The 22,157-nt window shown below is 37.5% G+C and overlaps 1 protein-coding gene across 10 annotated transcripts in view; it reads right to left on the bottom strand.

Annotated features, from left to right (window-relative positions):
- Window positions 1-22,157, bottom strand: part of ALMS1 (ALMS1 centrosome and basal body associated protein) — a 229,005-nt gene that overhangs the window by 192,169 nt on the left and 14,679 nt on the right. For 8 of the 10 annotated variants that reach the window (XR_004475344.2, XR_004475343.2, XR_004475345.2 and 5 more), the window contains exon 2: window positions 2,195-2,390. The exons of 1 other annotated variant lie outside the window; for it this stretch is intronic. Coding sequence is in view for 6 of the 9 variants with exons in the window: in XM_033400506.2 (XP_033256397.2) it covers window positions 2,195-2,390 (196 nt within the window). In the remaining 3 variants the exon portion in view is untranslated. Of the gene's footprint in view, window positions 1-2,194; window positions 2,391-11,647; window positions 11,774-22,157 lie in introns of all 10 variants that reach the window. One more of the 10 variants, XM_049696114.1, reaches the window with a different exon arrangement.

A 22,157-nucleotide genomic window follows, 5' to 3' on the forward strand; every position in this document is an offset into this window, starting at 1 on the left:
TGCATACCTTCCCTATCATAACTGTCACACCCTTGTTTTAATCTTTGGTCTGTCTGCTTCCCACCTAGATTATCAACTCCATGTCTGCATTATTCACAGCTGTACCCTCAGTGCCTAGCAAAGTACCAGCTACATTTAGTAGGCACTCAAAATACAATTATTTATTTACTGAATAGATTAATTAAAAATAAGAAACTGAAAGATAACGATAACCTTTACCACCAAGGACTAATCGGTATGGTTCCTCTTTGGCTACAGACTCAGTCTTAAACCTTCATAACAGAAATCTTTACCCCTCTAAGAATCATGAAGATTTTTTAACAAAGACCCCACATTTCCTCACATTTTGGCAATTACTGATGGCCTGGATCACTCTTTTTTGAGATACCTAACTGTTCTGGCACCAGTCATCATCATGACATTTGCCATTGGTGAGGTACACCCTACAATGACTGGATTCAAGCATAACAAAAAAGCAATGATGAAATTTCCTCTGGCCATCAGATCCTGGGATCTAATAATTAAAATGTTCTACTTTATCTATAGTAAATGAGAAGATGGAGTTATAAAACTTTACATTAGAAAATACATTAGAAGCCATGTAGCACAATCTCCAACCCAATGCTGAAACTATCCTATTAGAGAACTTCGCTTGACATTTTGCTATGACATAATGCTCACTTTTTTTTGTTATACAGCCTTTCCAGTATTAAATGGCTCTATTAGAAAGTTCTTTCTTGTATCAAGTTGAAAACAGCCTCCCTATAAGCTACGTAGTCTCATTTTAACCTCTAGAATAGGAATTAGCAAACATTTTCTATAAAAGGTCAGCTAGTAAATATTTTACGCTTTGTTGATCACACATGGTATCTCTATCCTATATACTTCTTTTCTTTTTACAATCCTTTAAAAATGCTAAAACCTTTTCTAGCTCACAAAATCAGGCCTTAGACTATGGCTAGTAGTTTGCAGACTCCTGCTCTAAACCACTATCCAACTCATCCCATGGTACTATTATTTTCCTTTTACTGTATTGTCTTCCCAAAAGAAGAAGTAGCTTTCATCTATATATCCCTAGCATCCAACACACAATAGGCACTTAGATATTTGTTAAATAAATGAATAAATGAAAAATACATTGCTTCCTCTTTAGCATGACAGCCCTTCAAATACCTGATCATAGCAAAGTCTTCCCTTTCATCTACTATCATAGTAATCTCCTCCCACAAGGGAACTCTAATGTTAACATCTTTCTTAAAATATAAAACTAAAAGATCTACATCACTGAATATACTGGCACTAGTATTTTTACTTGGATAATATTTGCTTGTATTTGAAAGGAACTTGTTGAATTAATTCCTAATTCTTGCTCCTCTACAAAACTCTGATACGACAACTCCATGGTTGAATCCCACTCCCTTGACAAAAGTTAATTGTAAAATATGTGGTTGTGGCATTTTCTTCAATTTTTGAAAATAAAAATCTGAAGAAAACGGAAGGAAAAACCAAAGAATATTTGTCTGAATTATGATTTAGGAAAGAAAAAACTGAAATTACCATATTGGCTAAGCATTCTTATATACGTGCAACAATCCAAAGTAGTCACAATACAATTCTACCTCCTACCTTGATGATTTGAAAAGTACTTAAAGTTCATCTTTTGTAAAGAGCTAATAAATCAGTTCCACATTAAACAGAGGAAAGCAGGAAGCTCTACCTCAGACAAGTCATTTAACCTCTTTATCTCAATGTCTGGGTCTGAAAACTTAGGATAATAATATATGTCTTAACTAATTTTAAGAATCTAATGAGCTTAAGCATGAACATTTGTTTTTTGTTTGTTTTTTATACATCATGGAGCCTCCACTGCTGAGAGAAGTAGTCAAAGGATAAATATATGGTTTACATATATGTTTACAAATTCAGGACTAAGGAGGCATACCCACTAGAGGAAGTTACCACCTTTTTCCCTTCTGAGAGCAACAAGGGGAGATAAAATGAGGAGCAACTGCACATTTAAATATAACTAGGCCAGCTGGCCAGTGTGGAAAACGAGAAATAAGCTACTACCTTTGAGTACAGTTCTACAGAGCTCCTCAGCTCAAGAAAGGATTTAGACGCAAGATTTGCACTCCCCCATAAGTATTTTACAAATGTGAGGTATTACTACTAGTTAAAAATAAAGAGGCATTACCTAGCAATGGAGAACATAAGAGATCTCTGTTCGACTCCTTTACTTGATTTTCTGATTGGGTCAATATACCTTCCTCCAGAGAGGGGAAGTCTGTCACTTCAGTCCCTTTCTCTCTCACATTAAACCTGGTCTGGGTTGTATCCAAGGTGTGGGAAGAGTCCATTTCTTGAGGAAGATAATGCCAAGATTCTGTTCTCTAAAACAATAATTTTGAAGGAAAATATGCTACATCATTAACTGAGTTACCATACATATTAACATTTAGATTAAAACGTCCCTTCACGTAGGATACAGCTTCCTATTTCACAACATTCTCATCAAAATTTGTAAAAAGTAAAGTTGTTCTGTGTTTTTCACAATATTGATAACATTTTTGATCTTTTCCCATTATTACCCATCTGTCAACATGTTGAATCACTGGCATTTCTGCTATTCTTTAATAGTTACTTCTCATCATTAAAACAATAAATTTGGTTCTTCATGATGAAATCTTACAATGTGATAATAATAAAACTGAAAAAAAGATTCCAAACCTAAAGCTACGATATTCTCTACATGTGACCACTTTACTGAATTCTTACTTGCTATACTAGTTTCTAGCGGACTTCTCAGTGCAAAACATCATATGGTTCACGCGTAGTGAGTGGTTCACTTGTGTCTTTCAAATATTTACTCTTATATTAGTGGCATGATTCAGAAAAATGTTTCTCAAAGTATCTATAGGAAGGATCAGTTTTTCCTACTTCCTATTCATTACAGACTGACATTTTATTAAAATACTAATAAAAATTAACAGGTAACAAGTAAAAAAAAATAATAAACTGATTTTAAAAACTAGTAAAAATAACTAGGAAAATGAAATTGAAAAGATATATAAGCCCAAAATACAAAACACAAGTCTAAGTATCTGATTTCTAGTTCTAAAAAACATCAAATTGCTATAAAAGTTTCTAAACACTTCTTAATTCTTGTACTTATCTCTTGACAGTAACAAGCAATTCATGGCCTGGCACCAATCCACAGACCACACTAGGTAGCAATGTTGAAATAAAGTTGAATTAAATACTAACGGTAAGCAGTTTTTAAACACATTTTCTTTTTAAATTTGGTATTAGTTAATAATTAAGAATATTCGTCCTGGGCTTCCCTGGTGGCGCAGTGGTTGAGAGTCTGCCTGCCGATACAGGGAACACGGGTTCGTGTCCCCGTCTGGGAGGATGCCACATGACGCGGAGCGGCTGGGCCCGTGAGCCATGGCCGCTGAGCCTGCGCAAATGGAGCGTGTGCAACGGGAGAGGCCACAACAGTGAAAGGGGCCCGCGTACCACAAAAAAAAAAAAAAGAATATTCGTCCTATCATGCTATTATTCTTTTATTTTCATTTTAAATTAATTTTATTAGGAATGAGCACTAAATTTGATCAAACTGCATTATAGCATCTTTTTTTCCCCAATTACATCTGTTAAAATACAGCAATAAATTTCTTCATATTGCAACAACTTCACATTTCTTACCTGGTAGTAGTAGATTAGACCTTAATCATATTTGCTAGCACAGTCTTTTACATTTTCACTCATAAGATTAATCAGTATTTTAGAATGCTGCTTTTGTTTTCTAACCTTGTTCTATATTTTTTTAATACAAGGAAATTTGATTTTCCTTAAAAATATAAAAGATTTCATCAGTGAATCCATTAGATCCAGAAACCTTTTTGATAGCTGGTACTATTATAACATTCTTGATTTCTTCCTAGTTCTAATCCAACTCTATAAGCTTTGATAGGTTTGTATTAAGTCTATTTTATTAAGGTGTTTTTCTTTTTCTTGACTGGATTTGCTAGGAATGTATATATTTTGTCTTGAATTTAACAATTCTATTTTCTAACTTAATTATTTGTTTTTCTCTTTGCCATGTTTCTTCTACTTGCAGTTTTTCATTATTTACGTAAAATTTTTTGTTAAATAATGAATTCACTTGATTTACATTTATTTGTTTAAATAAAAAGATGAGACATTATATTGACGGCAATCAACATGCTTAGATATATAATGTACTGATTTTCATTATTTTGTAGTCTATTACTCTCCTTCCTTAATCAACTCAAATTTTTTTAAGAGAATATATATTGTTTTCATTCCCAAATGACCCACCCATAAAAATATGTTGTACTACAATTTAGAAAGATTTCACAATTTCAACAAGACTTTTTTCTTTAAAGGATTATTTCCAGTATTTAAAAGTCACCAACCAAATGCTCTTACAGTAAGTTAAAAAAAAAAAAAAAAAAGATACACAACTATCCACTACCTAATATCAGTTATATAAATAGATATAGAGAAAAATATTGGAGTGAATATTCTAAAATATTAACACTACTCATCTATGGCTTATGGGATTATAGACCTTTCACATTCCAAAATATACCAATCCCATCTATGTCAGATAAATCAGTCAAATCCTTAACATCGAACATTACTACTGGAAACATGCTTTTTACATTTTTAATACTTGAAAATAAAAGGAATACGAGAATGATTATTTTAATTTTTTTCTTTTGAGAGCACTCTATTCAATAGGGGATAGTGGGCCAAATGAACAGGTTTTAAAGCAAGGGAATTCCAGTCATCTTGTGACTCTCATTATAGCAAAATCTCGGGTCCCCAACTCATCTCTTAGCCCCTTTGACCGGGGTTTGAGCCTCATCCCATAGTTTATTCCTCACTACTGATGAAAGACATATCCATGTGTTCTCCTGCCCATCCTTTGACCTCCACAGATCACTTACTTAACTCTAGCTCCTCAACTGCAATAATTTTGTAACCTTCTGAAGACAACTAACCTGTCACATTTACACTTTTCATAATTCCTTTCTTACTTGTATTTCCCTCTTTACCACTCTGAGAGTTCATAATCATCCTTATAATCACTACCTTGCAAACATCTCTTCTTTCTTACCCTTTTCCCCGACTATCCTATTTGCCTGGCAAAAGCTCAGTTCTGGTTGAACCTTCTGCTTGTCTTAATCCAAGCAGTAGCACACTGCTGAAGAAAGCACACACCTACACTGGTTTTCCTTAGACTGATGACATTAAACCTCAAGGGCACTCAGCCTTGCCTGGAAATTCTACTCTATTTTCCGGGTAAGTTGATTGGCTAAAATGATTACTTTATACTTTCTCTCCTCAGAACTACTGAACCCTCCTTCCTCATTTTTCAACTGATGACCTCATTTCCTACTTTAGTAAGTGAAGAACAGGAGGTGGACCTTCCTTATCTTCCTAGCACAAGATCTACAACCCCATTACCTAACCCAGCTTTTCATCTTGTGATTTAAAAAAAGTCTTACTACCTATCAAAGACCTTCCCATCTCATTCCATTTTTTTTCAATGATTTCTTTCCTATATGTGATTCTCCCATTTTCCTTCATGCATTTTCCCTTTCTACTGAATCATTCCTCTCTCCATGTAAACATGCTCTTATAATTTCCCCTCATAAAATAAAATTAAAAAAAATTTGTTGACCATTCTTTTCTTTCTGCTTATTTTGCTGCTATGATTCTGAGTGTTATACCTTTTTAACCAATATAAAAAGGGCCTCAAATCTCTAAATATTTTTTGACAGATGTGAAGAGGGATGACAAATAAACAACAGAATAAATACAAACAAATTTTGAGGGAGAAGTAAAGGTTGGAGATACAAACTTGGGATTATTAAGTACACAGGCATATTTAAAGCCCTAGATCTAGACAAGAACCAAAACATTCCAACATTTCAAACAGAAGTTAAAAACTCAAATGCGTTTTTATAGGGAGGTAAAAGAAATGAGGTACAGGGAGGTAAAAGAAATGAGTAAACCTGCCTGATATTAGAGAGTAATGGGACCTGTGGCCAACTATGCACTGCATGCACACTTTAAAGTATTCTGTTTAAAAATTTTTAAAACACTGTGCCCCCCCAATTTTTTTTCTGCAAACCACATTTGAGCCATATGCAGGCCCACAGCTTGCAACCTCTGATTTTAAGGTTTAACAGGGGATGAGAAAGAATAGCCAGAGGAGTAGAAAGAAAACCAGGAAAAGCCGAGAAAGGAAATAATTTTAAGAAGTTAAGCATTGGTTAAGAACATGAAATGCTATTTATTGCATCTAAGATGAGGACAGAAAAGTGCTTACTGTATTCAGCTACACAAATTTGTTGGTGACACTTGCTTTCACAGAAGTGAGGACAGAACACAAGAAGATCAAGTAGAAGAATAAGTAGATCCCAGCCAGTAGATAAGGCATATATATCAAAAAGGAAAAAGGAAAAAAAAATACAATGGATATGATTGTCTATACATTAAAAAGTCCTAAAGAATCTACAAAAGAACTATACTAGAACTAGTAAATGAGATTAGCAAGGTCATAGGATACAAGGTCAATATTGAAAGTCAATTATATTCCTATATAATTGTGATGAACAGTAGGAATTGAAATTTTTTTAACATTTCAGTAAGTCTAATACAAACATGTGTTAAGTTTGGTACACTGAAGGCAACAAAACACTGATGAAGAAATTAGCAATCTAATTAAATCTAAATAAAACTATAAGAACTGTTGTGTCTATGGATTAGAGAACTCAATATTGTTAAGATGTCAATTCCCTTCAAATTGATTTACAGACTCAAGGCAATTTTAATCAAAATTCCAGCAGACTTTTTAAATAGAAATTGACAAACTGATTCTAAAATTTATATGGAAATTCAAAGAATCTAGCATAAACAAAACCATTTTTAAAAAGAAAAACAAAGTGGGAGAACTCACACTATCTGATTTCAAGACAGTACAGTAATTAAGAGCACAGTATTAGCATGATGATAGAGATATAAATCAATGGAATACAGAGTCCAGAAATAGACCCACACAAAGATGCCAAGGGAAAAGGGAGTATTTTCAGCAAATGGTGTTGGAATAACAATTAGATATGCGTATGTAAGAAAATGAAGCTGGACCCCTACTTCACACCATAATCAAAAACCAACTCAAAACAGATTTAGATATAAATGTGAAACTTAAAACTATAAAACTTCAAAAACTCATTCTCAACTGGGCAAGATTTTGACACCCTCCTCTCCCCTCAACCATGATACATTTGGCAATGTTTGGAGACATTTTGACATTTACAAACATGGGGCAGTATTACTGATATCTAGCGGGAAGAGGCCAAGGATGCTGCTAAACATCTTACAATACACAGGACAGTCCTGTAAAATAAAGAATTATCTAGCCCAAATATCAAAAGCACCAAGGCTGAGAAACCCTGTTCTACAAAAAAATATAGGAGAAAATTTTTGTGATCTAGGATTAGGTCAAAATTTACCAGGTTAGACATAAGAAGTAAAAACCATAAAAAAAAAAAATCAATAAACCAACTTCAACTTCATCAAAATTAAAACTTCTACTCTTCAAAAAACAAATAGAACAATTGAAAGGAAAACCACAGACTGGGAGAAAATATTTGCAAAACATATAAAGGACTTACATCTAGAATATATAAAGAACTCTCAAAACTCAACAAATGGAACAAATCACCCATAAAAAATGGGGAAGAGATTTAAACCAACCCCTTCATTAAGAAGAAACATGGATGGCAAATAAGCACACAAAAAGATGCACATTATCATTAGGAAAATGCATATTAAAACCACAATGAGGGCTTCCCTGGTGGCACAGTGGTTGAGAGTCTGCCTGCCGATGCAGGGGACACGGGTTCGAGCCCTGGTCTGGGAGGATCCCGTATGCCGCGAAGCGGCTAGCCCCGTGAGCCACAATTACTGAGCCTGTGCGTCTGGAGCCTGTGCTCCGCAACGGGAGAGGCCGCAATAGTGAGAGGCCTGCGCACCGCGGTGAGGAGTGGCCCCCACTTGCCACAACTAGAGAAAGCCCTTGCACAGAAACAAAGAGCCATACACAGCCATAAACAAATAAATAAAATTTTTAAAAAAACACACAATGAGACACCACAACATACCTAGAATGACTAAAAATTTTAAAACAAAAACAAAAAAACCTGACAATACCAAGAGCTGGCAAGGATGCAAAGCAACTAGAACTCCTATACATCGTGGGGAATGCAAATGGTACAGGCACTTCGGAAAACAGTTTGGCACTTTCGTATAATGTTAAACGTACAGTTACCATATCAGCCAGCAATCCCATTCCTAGGTATTTACCCAAGAGAAATGAAACCAGCTGTCTACCTGAAAACCTGTACATAAGTGGAATACTACTCAGAAATAAATTTTAAAGAGCTACTGATTTATGCAACAACATGGATGAACCTCAAAAGCATGTGCCAAGTGAAAGAAGTCAGATTCAAAAATCTACACATGGGACTTCCCTGGTGGTGCAGTGGTTAAGAATCCGCCTGCCACTGCAGTGGGCACGGGTTTGAGCCCTGGTCTGGGAAGATTCCACATGTCACAGAGCAACAAAGCCCATGCGCCACAACTACCAAGCCTGTGCTCTGGAGCCCGTGAGCCACAACTACTGAGCCCGCGTGCCACAACTACTGAAGCCCGCACGCCTAGAGCCCAGGCTCCGCAACAAGAGAAGCCACTGCAAAGAGAAGCCTGCGCACTGCATAGAAGAGTAGCCCCCACTTGCCACAACTAGAGAAAGCCCGCGTGCAGCAACAAAGACCCAATGCAGCCAAAAATAAATTAATTATTTTTTTAAAAATCTACACACTACAATTCTGAAAGGCAAAACTATAGACAGAAATGAGATTAGCGGTTGCCAGGGACTAAGCATGGGGGAGATGACTGACTACAAAGGGGTACAAGGAAACTTTTTGGGAGTGATGGCAGTCAAATGTGTAGTAGTTATATAACTGTATGTATTTGTCAAAGCTCATCAAACTGCACACCTGAAAGAGTTAATTTTGCTGTATTTAAATTATACCTCAATAAACCTGACTTTTTAAAACATGAGGATAAGGTATCAGAAAATAGAGACCAAAAACTCTTGAAAATTTCACTTAACAGGGAGCAGAAACATTAAATGGGGCAGTAGCTGGAGGGAAGAAAGGATGAGACATTTGTACTCAAGTTGCTGGAGCTGATAAGGTCTAGACTGTGACCATGGGGTAAGCAGGGATAGGAGAAGGTTGGGAGGAGTGAAGGAAAAAAATCTCTGCACATTAGATCAAAGATCCAAGAGTTTCAGACCTTGGATGGGTAATGTAAGCTGAAGTGAAAGAAACTAAAAGACGACAGTGTAGCAAGGGCTATAGTTTTCAATGAATAAAAAAAAGTTAATTTGGATGACAGCGACAAGGATGAATGAGCAGAATAACCAGAAGGAGAAAAGAGGGGAGAGAATTAGGAAGTGGTATAATCCTCCAGTTCTTCTGAGGAACACAGGCATAAAGGCAGAAATGAAGAGCTACAGGATCTATCCACGGTTTATATTTTATAAAACAAGGACCAAAAAAAGGCAAGATATCCATTTTTGGACTGTGCTCTACCATAAACATGCCCTCAGAGAATATTAAACTACTTAGGAATATACCTCTGTATTCGTTTCCTAAAGCTGCCATAATGAACGTACACAAAGTGGAGGGCTTAAAACAACAGAAATTTATTCTCTCACAGTTCTGGAGGCTACAAGTCTGAAATCAAGGTGTTGGCAGGGCCATGCTCCATCCAAAGCCTCTAGGGGAGGATCCTTCTTACCTCTTCCTCTTTCTCGAAGCCCCGGGCATTTCTTGGCTTATGGCAGCATAACTCCATCTCTGCCTCTGTCTTCATAGAGCAGACCTCTTCCTGTGTGTCTCTCTCTTACAAGGACACCAGTCATATTGGATTAAGGGCCCACCCTAAATCCAGTATGATCTCTTCTTAATTTAAATAGTTCTATCTTCCATCACTATATTTCCAAATAAAGTCACATTCTGAGGTACTGCAGATTGGGACTTCAACACATCATTTTGGGGCACACAATTCAACCCATAACAATCCCCCTTCCATTTAATGATGACAGAGTACCATGCTTTTTCTGGTCAGGGTTTCTCTTAACCCTTTTCACTTGGCAACAGTAAATCTCCTTCCTCCATACCTTGTATTTAATGGATAATAAATGCAATTTAGGGGAAATTGAAGGTACTAGAAGAAATCTGATACCCAAGTTATTAGATAATCAACCTTAAATAATCATTATGAGTAAGGATGCATTTTTTTCTCCAACAAACATATATGAGGCTTTTTCCTATCTGCTCACAATTTTTTCCATTTCTTCTAAGTTTATTACTATGCTCTAGATCAGTGGTTCCCAAAGTATGGTCCAAAGATCCCTGGGGGTCACTGACACCCTTTCAGGGAAGTTAAGTGGGCCTCCCTTTTCTAACTACATATCTATGTAAGGTCAGATTTTCTTCACATAATTCAACCAAAACAATATATCCCAATGGACTAAATGCAGAAGCATATCTGGGAATTCAGTTATGATGGTTAACTTTATGTGTCAACTTGGCTGTGCCAAGTATTTGGTTAAACATCTGGGTGTGTCTGTGAGGGTGTGTCTGGATGAGATTAACATCTGATCCACAGACTTAGTAAAGGAGACTGCCCTTCTTAAGGTGGGCAGGCCTCATCCAACCCATTAAAGGCCTGAATAGAACAAAAGGCTGAGCAAAAGATAATTCGCTCTCTCTGCCTGATGGTCTTCAAGCTGGGACATCAGTCTTCTGCTTCGGACTTGGACCTGGAGTGGAACTTACACCATCAGCTCACCTGGTCCTCGGACCTCTAGACTTGGGCTAGAACATACACCATCAGTCAGCTCCTGGTTCTCGGGCCTTCAGTTTCAGACTGGAACTATACTATCAGCTCTCCTGGATCCCCAGGACAGATCTTGGGAATTCTCAGCCTCCATAATCACATGAACCAATTCCTTATTTTACATATATATATTTGTATTTACCTATTTACATACGTATATGTTTCCTATTGGTTCTATTTTTCTGGAGAACCCTGCCTAATACACCAACTGTCTTCTAGTAAGCCTGACATTAAAGAGCTATGCAAAACTGTAAAACAATGCCACCCTTTCAACTAATTTTTTTTGTTTTGGAAAATAGCCATTTTTCATTTAAAAATATATTTGTATGTTAATATGTAATGAGTTTGTTATTTCTAAGTAAATATTTTTTAAATGTTTTAATTTTTTTGTAAGCTAAATATTGATACAGATAACCCTTATAAACAAAAGCTCTTTAAAATACTTTTGAAGAATGTGAAGGAGTCCTGAGACCAAAAAAAAAAAGTAAACGCTGTTCTACATAATTAAGGCTGCCAAAGATCTATTAGAAAAATGGAATATTAAAGTAATTCACCTCTTTCCATTCTTCATAGCTAAATCAGAATTTCTCATGCTGCTTACCAAAAGATAGTTTGCCAGTTATGCAAGACATACCTGATCATCCCCAGAACACCACTGAGCTGTTTTTTCCAAAGAGACCATATTAGTATCAGAAATCTGTGTTCCACTATTGTTTTGATATAATGGCTGTTGCCATACATGACAGGTCAATGGAACAACCTGAAGATCAAAAGATTTAAATAGAATAATAACACAATCCTTATGACTAAACAATAATAAAGTCTAACATTTAGATTATGTTTCTCTGTTTATAAAGCACTTTCACAAATATAGTAACATTTGGGCTTCACAACCACTGTCCAAATTATCTTCACTTAAAAATAAGGAAACAGGGATTTAAGGTTACCCAGTAAGGACTCAACATATTCCAACAAACCACAGCAGTTCTTTAACCTCCTATATTTGTAGCAGTAAAAGAAGCAAGCAGAAACAAGCAAGTTATCTATTTTACAATCTTACTATTTGAGACACCTAAGAAATTAACTCTAATAATAGGAACTAAAATCATCTTATAGCATGGAAAGTGGGGACAAAGTTAGGCTCATTCTGTAAAATCAGGAGTTGAAGCAGGGCTCTCCCATCTGTGAAAGAAGGCAATAAAAGCTGTGACTACTGCCCAAGGCTGAAGCAATGCACATGGAAAAGATCAGAGGTTATCAAACAAAAGTGACCTCAGTCAACTCACCTGCTGGTTCAGGTACTGGTTATTGAGATTTTCCCCAATATTCCTGGAGAGTAAGAACCCAAAGCTTCCAATATAAACCTTCCTTATAAAGAAGGAACCACAAGGGGCAAGGCAGAGACAACCAAAAAAAACACCAGGTAGAGAAGGATGCACCAAAAGAGAAAACAAAATAACACTCCTGCTAAAAATGAGATTACAAACTGTACTTTCAAAAGACTTTAAAATGAGAATATCTCAGACCCTTAAAGAGACTTTTTAAAAAGACACAATATCCATAAAAAAAGAAGAGGTTATTAAAAGTAAAACAGGCAGTTATGAGTCAAGAAAAGATGAATGCTAACACAACCAAAAATGTGAAAGAGCCTCTGAAGGAAACCCAAGGTCATTAAGATTTTTTCCCCCAGAATTAAAAGTTACTACACTAACAAAACATTTTTACAGAGCGCTTACAACAATGTGCTTTTGACCATAGAAAGGCAAGCTTAACTTAAAATCTATTCAACTGAAGAGATTTCTATGGTATCAACTCTTCCAAGAGGTTTTTCTCAAAAGGTAGAACACCATGGGGCACACCCACCTAACACCATGGGGCACACCCACCTTGCTTCAATGGCATTTTTTAAGGGATAAAGAACAGAAAACAAAGAAAGGCATTTTGCAAATTCATTTTGGCAATTTGAAATCCCTAAATAAATAACAATGCAGCCAATGTTTTGGCACAGTTAGTCTTCTTTGAGCCCTCGAGGAAAGAATGCCAAAATGAATGTTCAAAATGGTTATTCACTGCAACTAAATAATACAGGGTGTAGAGCACAGGGTGTTGCCTTTGAAAATTGCTGATTCACATTAGCTTACAATAAGAGAGTTTGATTCATTAGGATATTTGTAGAACACTAATGATACAATATTAAGAAACCAGCACTTTGACAACTAACCCAACGTGTGAGAAAAAAGAACACTCTCAATTTTATCAGCTAAAAAAAAACCCCAAAAGTTAAAATTAAATATTAAAAGTTCTTATTAAAAAATACATTTCCCTGAACTTACTTTTATTACCTACTTGATGGTTTATAGACTTCATTAAGGAAATTAATTTCTAATAATTCCCACATGTTTGATCAGTTTTCCCAGTTGCCTCTGGATAGTGGTATAACCCAAATACTTGAAAGAGAATTCTTAAGAATAATGCTTCAAAACTAAGCAGGTGTCATCAGCAACTCTCTGATCTGAGATTAAATGTCTTTTGGTATAAATAAACAGTTTCAGAGTCTTTCCCTGAGTCATTTTTTAATATTAAAAGTTAGCAGTCTGGGTCTTCCCTGGTGGCCCAGTGGCTAAGACTCTGCGCTCCCAATGCAGGGGGCCCGGGTTCGATCCCTGGTCAGGGATATAGATCCTGCATGCATGCCACAACTAAAGATCCCATGTGCCACAACGAAAATCCTGTGTGCCACAACTAAGACCCAGTGCAGCCAAAATAAATAAATAAATATTTAAAAAAAGAAATACTGGTCTTTAGTAGTCTTCCAACTACATGTTGTCTATCAAAGAAACATTTTAGATATAAGGATACATATCGATTCCAAGTAAAAGGATGAAAAAAGAGATTTCATGCAAATAGTAACCAAAAGAGCACAGGAGTGGCTATATTAGTTTCAGACAAAATAGACTTTGAGTCAAAAACCGTTACAAGAGACGAAGAAAAATATCATATAATGATAAAAGGGTCAATTCAGGGCTTCCCTGGTTGTGCAGTGGTTAAGAATCTGCCTGCCAATGCAGGGAACACAGGTTCGAGCCCTGGTCCGGGAAGATCCCACATGCCACGGAGCAACTAAGCCCATGAGCCACAACTATTGAGCCTGCACCCCAGAGCCTACGAGCCACAACTACTGAAGCCCGCATACCACAACTACGGAAGCCCACACGCTTACAGCCCGTACTCTGCAACAACAGAAGCAACTGCAATGAGAAGCCCGCAACTAGAGAAAACCCACACAAAGCAACAAGGACCCAATGCAGCCATAAATAAATAAATTTTATTTTTTTAAAAAGGGGTCAATTCACCAAGATTTGTAAGTATTTATGCACCAAACCTCAGAGCTCCTAAATTAATGAGGCAGATATTGAAAGAATTGAAGAGAGAAATACACAGCAACATAAGAGGCTTCAACACCCACTTTCAATAATGAACAGAACAACCATACAGAAGAATAAGGAAATATAGAAATTGAACAGCACTACAGACCAATCAGACATAACATATACACAGAACACTCCATCCAACAACAGCAGAACACATTTTCTCAAGTACACATGCAACATTCTACAGGATAGAACACATGTCTAGCCACAAAGCAAGTCTTAATAAATTCAAGAAGACTGAAATCATAATACACAGTATCTTTTCCAATCACAATGGAATGAAACTAGAAACAAATAGCACAAGAAAAACTGGAAATTTTACAATATGTGGAAATTAAACACGTGTCTTACAAAACCAATGGGTCAAACAAGAAGTCACAAAGGAAATTAGGAAATACCTGGACACAGATGAAGACGCGAAATGCCAAAAAACTTATGGACACAGCGAAAGAAGTACTAAGAAGGAAGTTTATAGCCGTAAATGCATATATTAAAAAAAAGGCAAGATCTCAAGTAAGCAATCTAACTTGTACCTCAAGGAACTAAAAGAAGAACTAAACCTAAAGCAGGCAGAAGGAAGGAAATAACAAAGATTAGAGCACAGATAAATGAAATAGTCAACAGAACAAAAAAAATCATGAAACTAAAAGTGTGTTTTTCAGAAGATCAACAATATTGACAACCTCTTAGCCAGACTAAGGAAAAAAAGAAGACTCAAATAATAAAATCAGAAATGAAAGAGGGAATATTACAACCAATGCCACAGAAATAAGGATTATAAGAGAATAAATACTATGAACAACTGTATACTAACAAATTGGATAGCCAAGAAGACATACATAAATCCCTAGAAAGACACAACCTACCAAGACTGAATCATGAAAAAATAGAAAATCTGAACAAACATATAACTAGCAAGGAGATTCAATCAGTAATCAAAAACCTGCCAACACAGAAAAGCCAAGGACCAGATGGCTTCACTCATCCTCAACAAAATACTAGCACACAGGATTCACAACACATTAAAAGAAGTATGTATACACCATGATCAAGTGGGAATTAACCATGAAATGTAAGGATGATTCAACACATAAAAATCAACCAATATAATACTTCACATTAACAGAATGAAGGACAAAACCACATGATCATCTTGACTGATACAGAAAAAGCAGTTGACAATGCTCAACACCCTTTCATGAAAAAGCACTCAACAAATCAGGAATGGAAGGAAACTAATCAATATAATAAAGGCCATTTATGAGGGCCCACAACTAACTCACACCACACTCAACAGTGTAAAACTGAAAGCTTTTCCTCTAAGACCAAGAACAAGGCAAGAATGCCCACTCTTGCCACTTCTATTCAACACATTATTGGAAGTCCCAGGCTAGAGCAAAGAGACCCCAGGAATAAACTCTCACATACATGGTCAAATGATTTTCAGCAAAGGTATCAAGACCATTCAATGGGAAAAGGATAGTCTTTTCAACAACTGTTGCTCATAAAACTGGTTATCCACATGCAAAAGAATGAAGTTACACTCTCACCTAGCAACATACACAAAACTCAACTCTAAACGGACCAAAGACTTAAACGTTAAGACCTAAAACTATAAAACTCTTAGAAAACTCAGAGCAAAAGTTGCACAACAGCAAATTTGGCAGTGATTTCCTGGATATGATACCAAAGGCACAAGCAACAAAAGAAACAACAGACAAACTGGATTTCATGAAAATTTTTAAATTCTGTATATCAGAAGACACCATCAACAGAGTAAAAAGGAAACCTGCTGTATAGCACAGGGAACTCTACTCAGTGCTCTGTGGTGACCTAACTGGAAAGGAAATCCAAAAAAGAGGGGATATATGTATACATACAGCTGATTCACTTCACTGTACAGCAGAAACTAACACAACACTGTAAAGCAACTACACTCCAATTTAAAAAAAAAAGAGTAAACAGGCAACCCACAGAATGGGGGAAAATATTTGAAAATCATGTATCTGATATGGGATTAATATCCATAATATATAAAGAACTCAAACTCAAAAACAAAAACAAAACAAAACACCCAATTAACCAATTATCAAATGGGCAAAGAACTTGATGAGCCATTTCTCCAAACATATACAAATGGCCAATAAGCACATGAAAAGATGCTCAACATCACTAATCATTAGAAAAATACAAATCAGAACTACAATGAGGGACTTCCCTGGTGGTCCAGTGGTTAAGACTCTCTGCTCCCAAAGCAGGGGGCCCAGGTTCGATCCCTAGTCAGGGAACTAGATCCCACATGCCACAGCTAAGAGTTCACAAGCCACAACTAAAAGATCCCACGTGCCGCAACTAATACCCAGTGCAGCCAAATAAATAAATAAATATTTTTAAAATAAATTAATAAAATAAAATAGATAACCAACAAGGACCTACTGTAAAAACAATTTTAAAAAACCTACAATGAGACATCACCTCACACTCATCAGGATGGCTGCTATCAAAAACAAAAAAAAGGAAGAGAGAGAAAATAACAAATGTTGGTGAAGATGTGGAGAAACTGGGACCCTTGTGTCGTGTTGGTGGGAATATAAAATGGTGCAACCACTGTGGAAAACAGGAGGGAGTTTCCTTAGAAAACTAAAAATAGAACTACCACATGATCTGGCAATCCCACTTCTGAGTATATATCCAAAAGAACTGAAGGCACCTTCTCAAAGAGATATTTACAAACCCATGTTCACAGCAGCACTACTCACAATAGCCAATAGGCAGAAACATTCCAAGTGTCTTACTAACTGATAAAGGGATAAACAAAATGTGATACAAAAAAGGATTCTGGAGAACAGAGATGTGGAGATCATCTTCCTCCCCACAGTTACATCAGAAATACATCTACACGTGGAACTACTCCTATAGAACACCCACTGATCGCTGACAGAAGACCTCAGACCTCCCAAAAGGCAAGAAACTCCCCACGTACCTGGATAGGACAAAAGAAAAAAGAAAAAACAGAGACAAAAGAATAGGGATGGGACCTGCACCAGTGGGAGGGAGCTGAGAAGGAGGAAAGGTTTCCACACACTAGAAGCCCCTTCACGGGCAGAGACTGCGGGTGGCAGAGGTGGAAGCTTCAGAGCCACGGAGAAGAGCGCAGCCACAGGGGTGCGGAGGGCAAAGCGGAGAGATTCCCGCACAGAGGATCGGTGCCGGCCAGCACTCACCAGCCCGAGAGGCTTGTCTGCTCACCCGCCGGGACAGGCGTGGGCTGGGAGCTGAGGATCGGACTTAGGTCGGATGCAGGAGAGGACTGGGGTTGGCTGCGTGAACATAGCCTGAAGGGGTTAGTGCACCACTGCTAGCCAGGAGGGAGTCCAGGGGAAGTCTGGAGCTGCGAAGAGACAAGAGACTTTTTCTTGCCTCTTTGTTTCCTGGTCCGAGACGAGAGGGGATTAAGAGCGCTGCTTAAAGGAGCTCCAGAGACGGGCGCGAGCCACGGCTATCAGCGCCGACCCCAGAGACGGGCATGAGACGCTAAGGCTGCTGCTGCAGCCGCCAAGAAGCTTGTGTGCGAGCACAGGTCACTATACACACCTCCCCTCCCGGGAGCCTGTGTAGCCCGCCACTGCCAGGGTCCCGTGATCCAGGGACAACTTCCCCGTGAGAACGCACGGCACGCCTCAGGCTGGTGCAACGTCACGCCGGCCTCTGCTGCTGCAGGCTCGCTCCGCATCCGTACCCCTCCCTCCGCCCGGCCTGAGTGAGCCAGAGCCCCCAGTCAGCTGCTCCTTTAACCCCGTTCTGTCTGAGTGAAGAACAGACGCCCTCAGGCGACCTACACACAGGGGCGGGTCCAAATCCAAAGCTGAACCCCGGGAGCTGTGCGAACAAAGAGAAAGGGAAATTTTTCCCAGCAGCCTCAGAAGCAGCAGATTAAATCTCCACAATCAGCTTGATGTACCCTGCATCTGTGGAATACATGAATACACAACGAATCATCCCAAATTGAGGAGGTGGACTTTGGGAGCAAGACAAATAATTTTTTGCCCTTCTCCTCTTTTTGTGAGTGTGTATGTGTAGGCTTCTGTGTGAGATTTTGTCTGTATAGCTTTGCTTTCACCATTTGTCCTAGGGTTCTGACCGTCTGGTTTTTCTCTTTTTCTTTTTACTTAAAAAAAATTTTTTTTCTTAATAATTATTTTTATTTTAATAACTTTATTTTATCTTATCCTACTTTATTTTATCCTCCTACCTTCCTTCCTTCCTTTCTTCCTTTCTTTCTCTCTTTCTTTCTTTCTATTTTTTCTCCCTTTTATTCTGAGGCGTGTAGATGAAAGGCTCTTGGTGCTCCAGCCAGGGATCAGTGCTGTGCCTCTGAGGTGGGAGAGCCAACTTCAGGACAGTGGTCCACGAGACCTCCCAGCTCCATGTAAAATCAAACCACGAAAATCTCCCACAGATCTCCATCTCAACACCAAGACCACACCCAGCTTCAGTCAATGACCAGCAAGCTACAGTGCTGGACACCCTATGCCAAACAACTAACAAGACAGGAACACAGCCCCATCCATTAGCAGAGAGGCTGCCTAAAATCATAATAAGGCTACAGACACCCCAAAACACACCACCAAACGTGGACCTCCCCACCAGAAAGACAAGATCCAGCCTCATCCACCAGAACACAGGCACTAGGCCCCTCCACCAGGAAACCTACACAACCCACTGAACCAACCTTAGCCACTGGGGGCAGACACCAAAAACAATGGGAACTACAAACCTGCAGCCTGCGAAAAGGAGACCTCAAACGCAGTAAGATAAGCAAAATGAAAAGACAGAAAACCACACAGCAGATGAAGGAGCAAGGTAAAAACCCACCAGACCTAACAAATAAAGAGGAAATAGGCAGTCTACCTGAAAAAGAATTCAGAATAATGATAGTAAAGATAATCCAAAATCTTGGAAATAGAATAGAGAAAATGCAAGAAACATTTAACAAGGACCTAGAAGACCTAAAGAGGAAACAAGCAATGATGAACAACACAATAAATGAAATTAAAAATACTCTAGAAGGCATCAATAGCAGAATAACTGAGGCAGAAGAACGGAAAAGTGACCTGGAAGATAAAATAGTGGAAATAACTACTGCAGAGCAGAATAAAGAAAAAAGAACGAAAAGAACTGAGGACAGTCTCAGAGACCTCTGGGATAACATTAAATGCACCAACATTCGAATTATAGGGGTCCCAGAAGAAGAAGAGGAAAAGAAAGGGACTGAGAAAATATTTGAAGAGATTATAGTTGAAAACTTCCCTACTATGGGAAAGGAAATAGTTAATCAAGTCCAGGAAGCACAGAGAGTCTCATACAGGATAAATCCAAGGAGAAATATGCCAAGACACATATTAATCAAACTATCAAAAATTAAATACAAAGAAAACATATTAAAAGCAGCAAGGGAAAAACAACAAATAACACACAAGGGAATCCCCATAAGGTTAACAGCTGATCTTTCAGCAGAAACTCTGCAAGCCAGAAGGGAGTGGCAGGACGTATTTAAAGTGATGAAGGAGAAAAACCTACAACCAAGATTACTCTACCCAGAAAGGATCTCATTCAGATTTGATGGAGAAATTAAAACCTTTACAAACAAGCAAAAGCTGACAGAGTTCAGCACCACCAAACCAGCTTTACAACAACTGCTAAAGGAACTTCTCTAGGCAAGAAACACGAGAAGGAAAAGACCTACAAAAATAAACCCAAAACAATTAAGTAAATGGGAATAGGAACATACATATTGATAATTACCTTAAATGTAAATGGATTAAATGCTCCCACGAAAAGACACAGACTGACTGAATGGATACAAAAACAAGACCCGTATATATGCTGTCTACAAGAGACCCACTTCAGACCAGGGACACATACAGACTGAAAGTGAGGACATGGAAAAAGATATTCCATGCAAATGGAAATCAGAAGAAAGTTGGAGTAGCAATTCTCATATCAGACAAAATAGACTATAAAATAAAGACTATTACAAGAGACAAATAAGGACACTACATAATGATCAAAGGATAGATCCAAGAAGAAGGTGTAACAGTTGTAAATATTTATGCACCCAACATAGGAGCACCTCAATACATAAGGCAAATACTAACAGCCATAAAAGGGGAAATCGACAGTAACACAATCATAGTAGGGGACTTTAACACCCCACTTCCACCAATGGACAGATCATCCAAAATGAAAATAAATATGGAAACATAAGCTTTAAATGATACATTAAACAAGATGGACTTAATTGATATTTATAGGACTTTTCAACCAAAAACAACAGAATACACATTTTCCTCAATTGCTCATGGAACATTCTCCAGGATAGATCATATCTTGGGTCAATAACCTAGCCTTGGTAAATTTCAGAAAATTGAAACCGTATCAAGTATCTTTTCCAACTACAACACTAGGAGACTAGATATCAATTACAGGAAAAGATCTGTAAAAAATACAAACACATGGAGCTAAACAATACACTACTTAATAACAAAGTGACCACTGAAGAAATCAAAGAGGAAATCAAAAAATACCTAGAAACAAATGACAATGGAGACCCAACGACTCAAAGCCTATGGGATGCAGCAAAAGCAGTTCTAAGAGGGAAGTTTATACAATCCTACCTTAAAAACAGGAAACATTCCAAATAAACAACCTAACCTTGCACCTAAAGCAATTAGAGAAAGAAGAACAAACAAACCCCAATTTAGCAGAAGGAAAGAAATCATAAAGATCAGATCAGAAATAAATGAAAAAGAAATGAAGGAAACGATAGCAAAGATCAATAAAACTAAAAGCTGGTTCTTTGAGAAGATAAACAAAATTGATAAACCATTAGCTAGACTCATCAAGAAAAAAAGGGAGAAGACTCAAATCAATAGAATTAGAAACGAAAAAGGAGAAACAACAACTGACACTGCAGAAATACAAAAGATCATGAGAGATTACTACAAGCAGCTCTATGCCAATAAAATGGACAACCTGGAAGAAATGGACAAATTCTTAGAAATGCACAACCTGCCGAGACTGAGCCAGGAAGAAATAGAAAATATGAACAGACCAATCACAAGTAATGAAATTGAAACTGTGATTAAAAATCTTCCAACAAACAAAAGCCCAGGACCAGACGGCTTCACAGGCGAATTCTATCAAACATTTGGAGAAGAGCTAACACCTATCCTTCTCAAACTCTTCCAAAATATAGCAGAGGGAGGAACACTCCCAAACTCATTCTATGTGGCCACCATCACCCTGATACCAAAACCAGACAAAGATGTCACAAAGAAAGGAAACTATAGGACAATATCATTGATGAAAATAGATGCAAAAATCCTCAACAAAATACTAGCAAACAGAATCCAACAGCACATTAAAAGGATCATACACCGTGATCATGTGGGGTTTATTCCAGGAATGCAAGGATTCTTCAATATATGCAAATCAATCAACGTGATACACCATATTAACAAATTGAAGGACAAAAACCATATGATCATCTCAATAGATGCAGAAAAAGCTTTTGACAAAATTCAACACCCATTTATGATTAAAACCCTGCAGAAAGTAGGCATAGAGGGAACTTTCCTCAACATAATGAAGGCCATATATGACAAACCCACAGCCAACATCGTCCTCAATGGTGAAAAACTGAAACATTTC

The sequence above is a fragment of the Orcinus orca genome, chromosome 13, assembly GCF_937001465.1.
Source record: "Orcinus orca chromosome 13, mOrcOrc1.1, whole genome shotgun sequence".
NCBI classification, from domain to species: Eukaryota; Metazoa; Chordata; class Mammalia; order Artiodactyla; family Delphinidae; genus Orcinus; species Orcinus orca.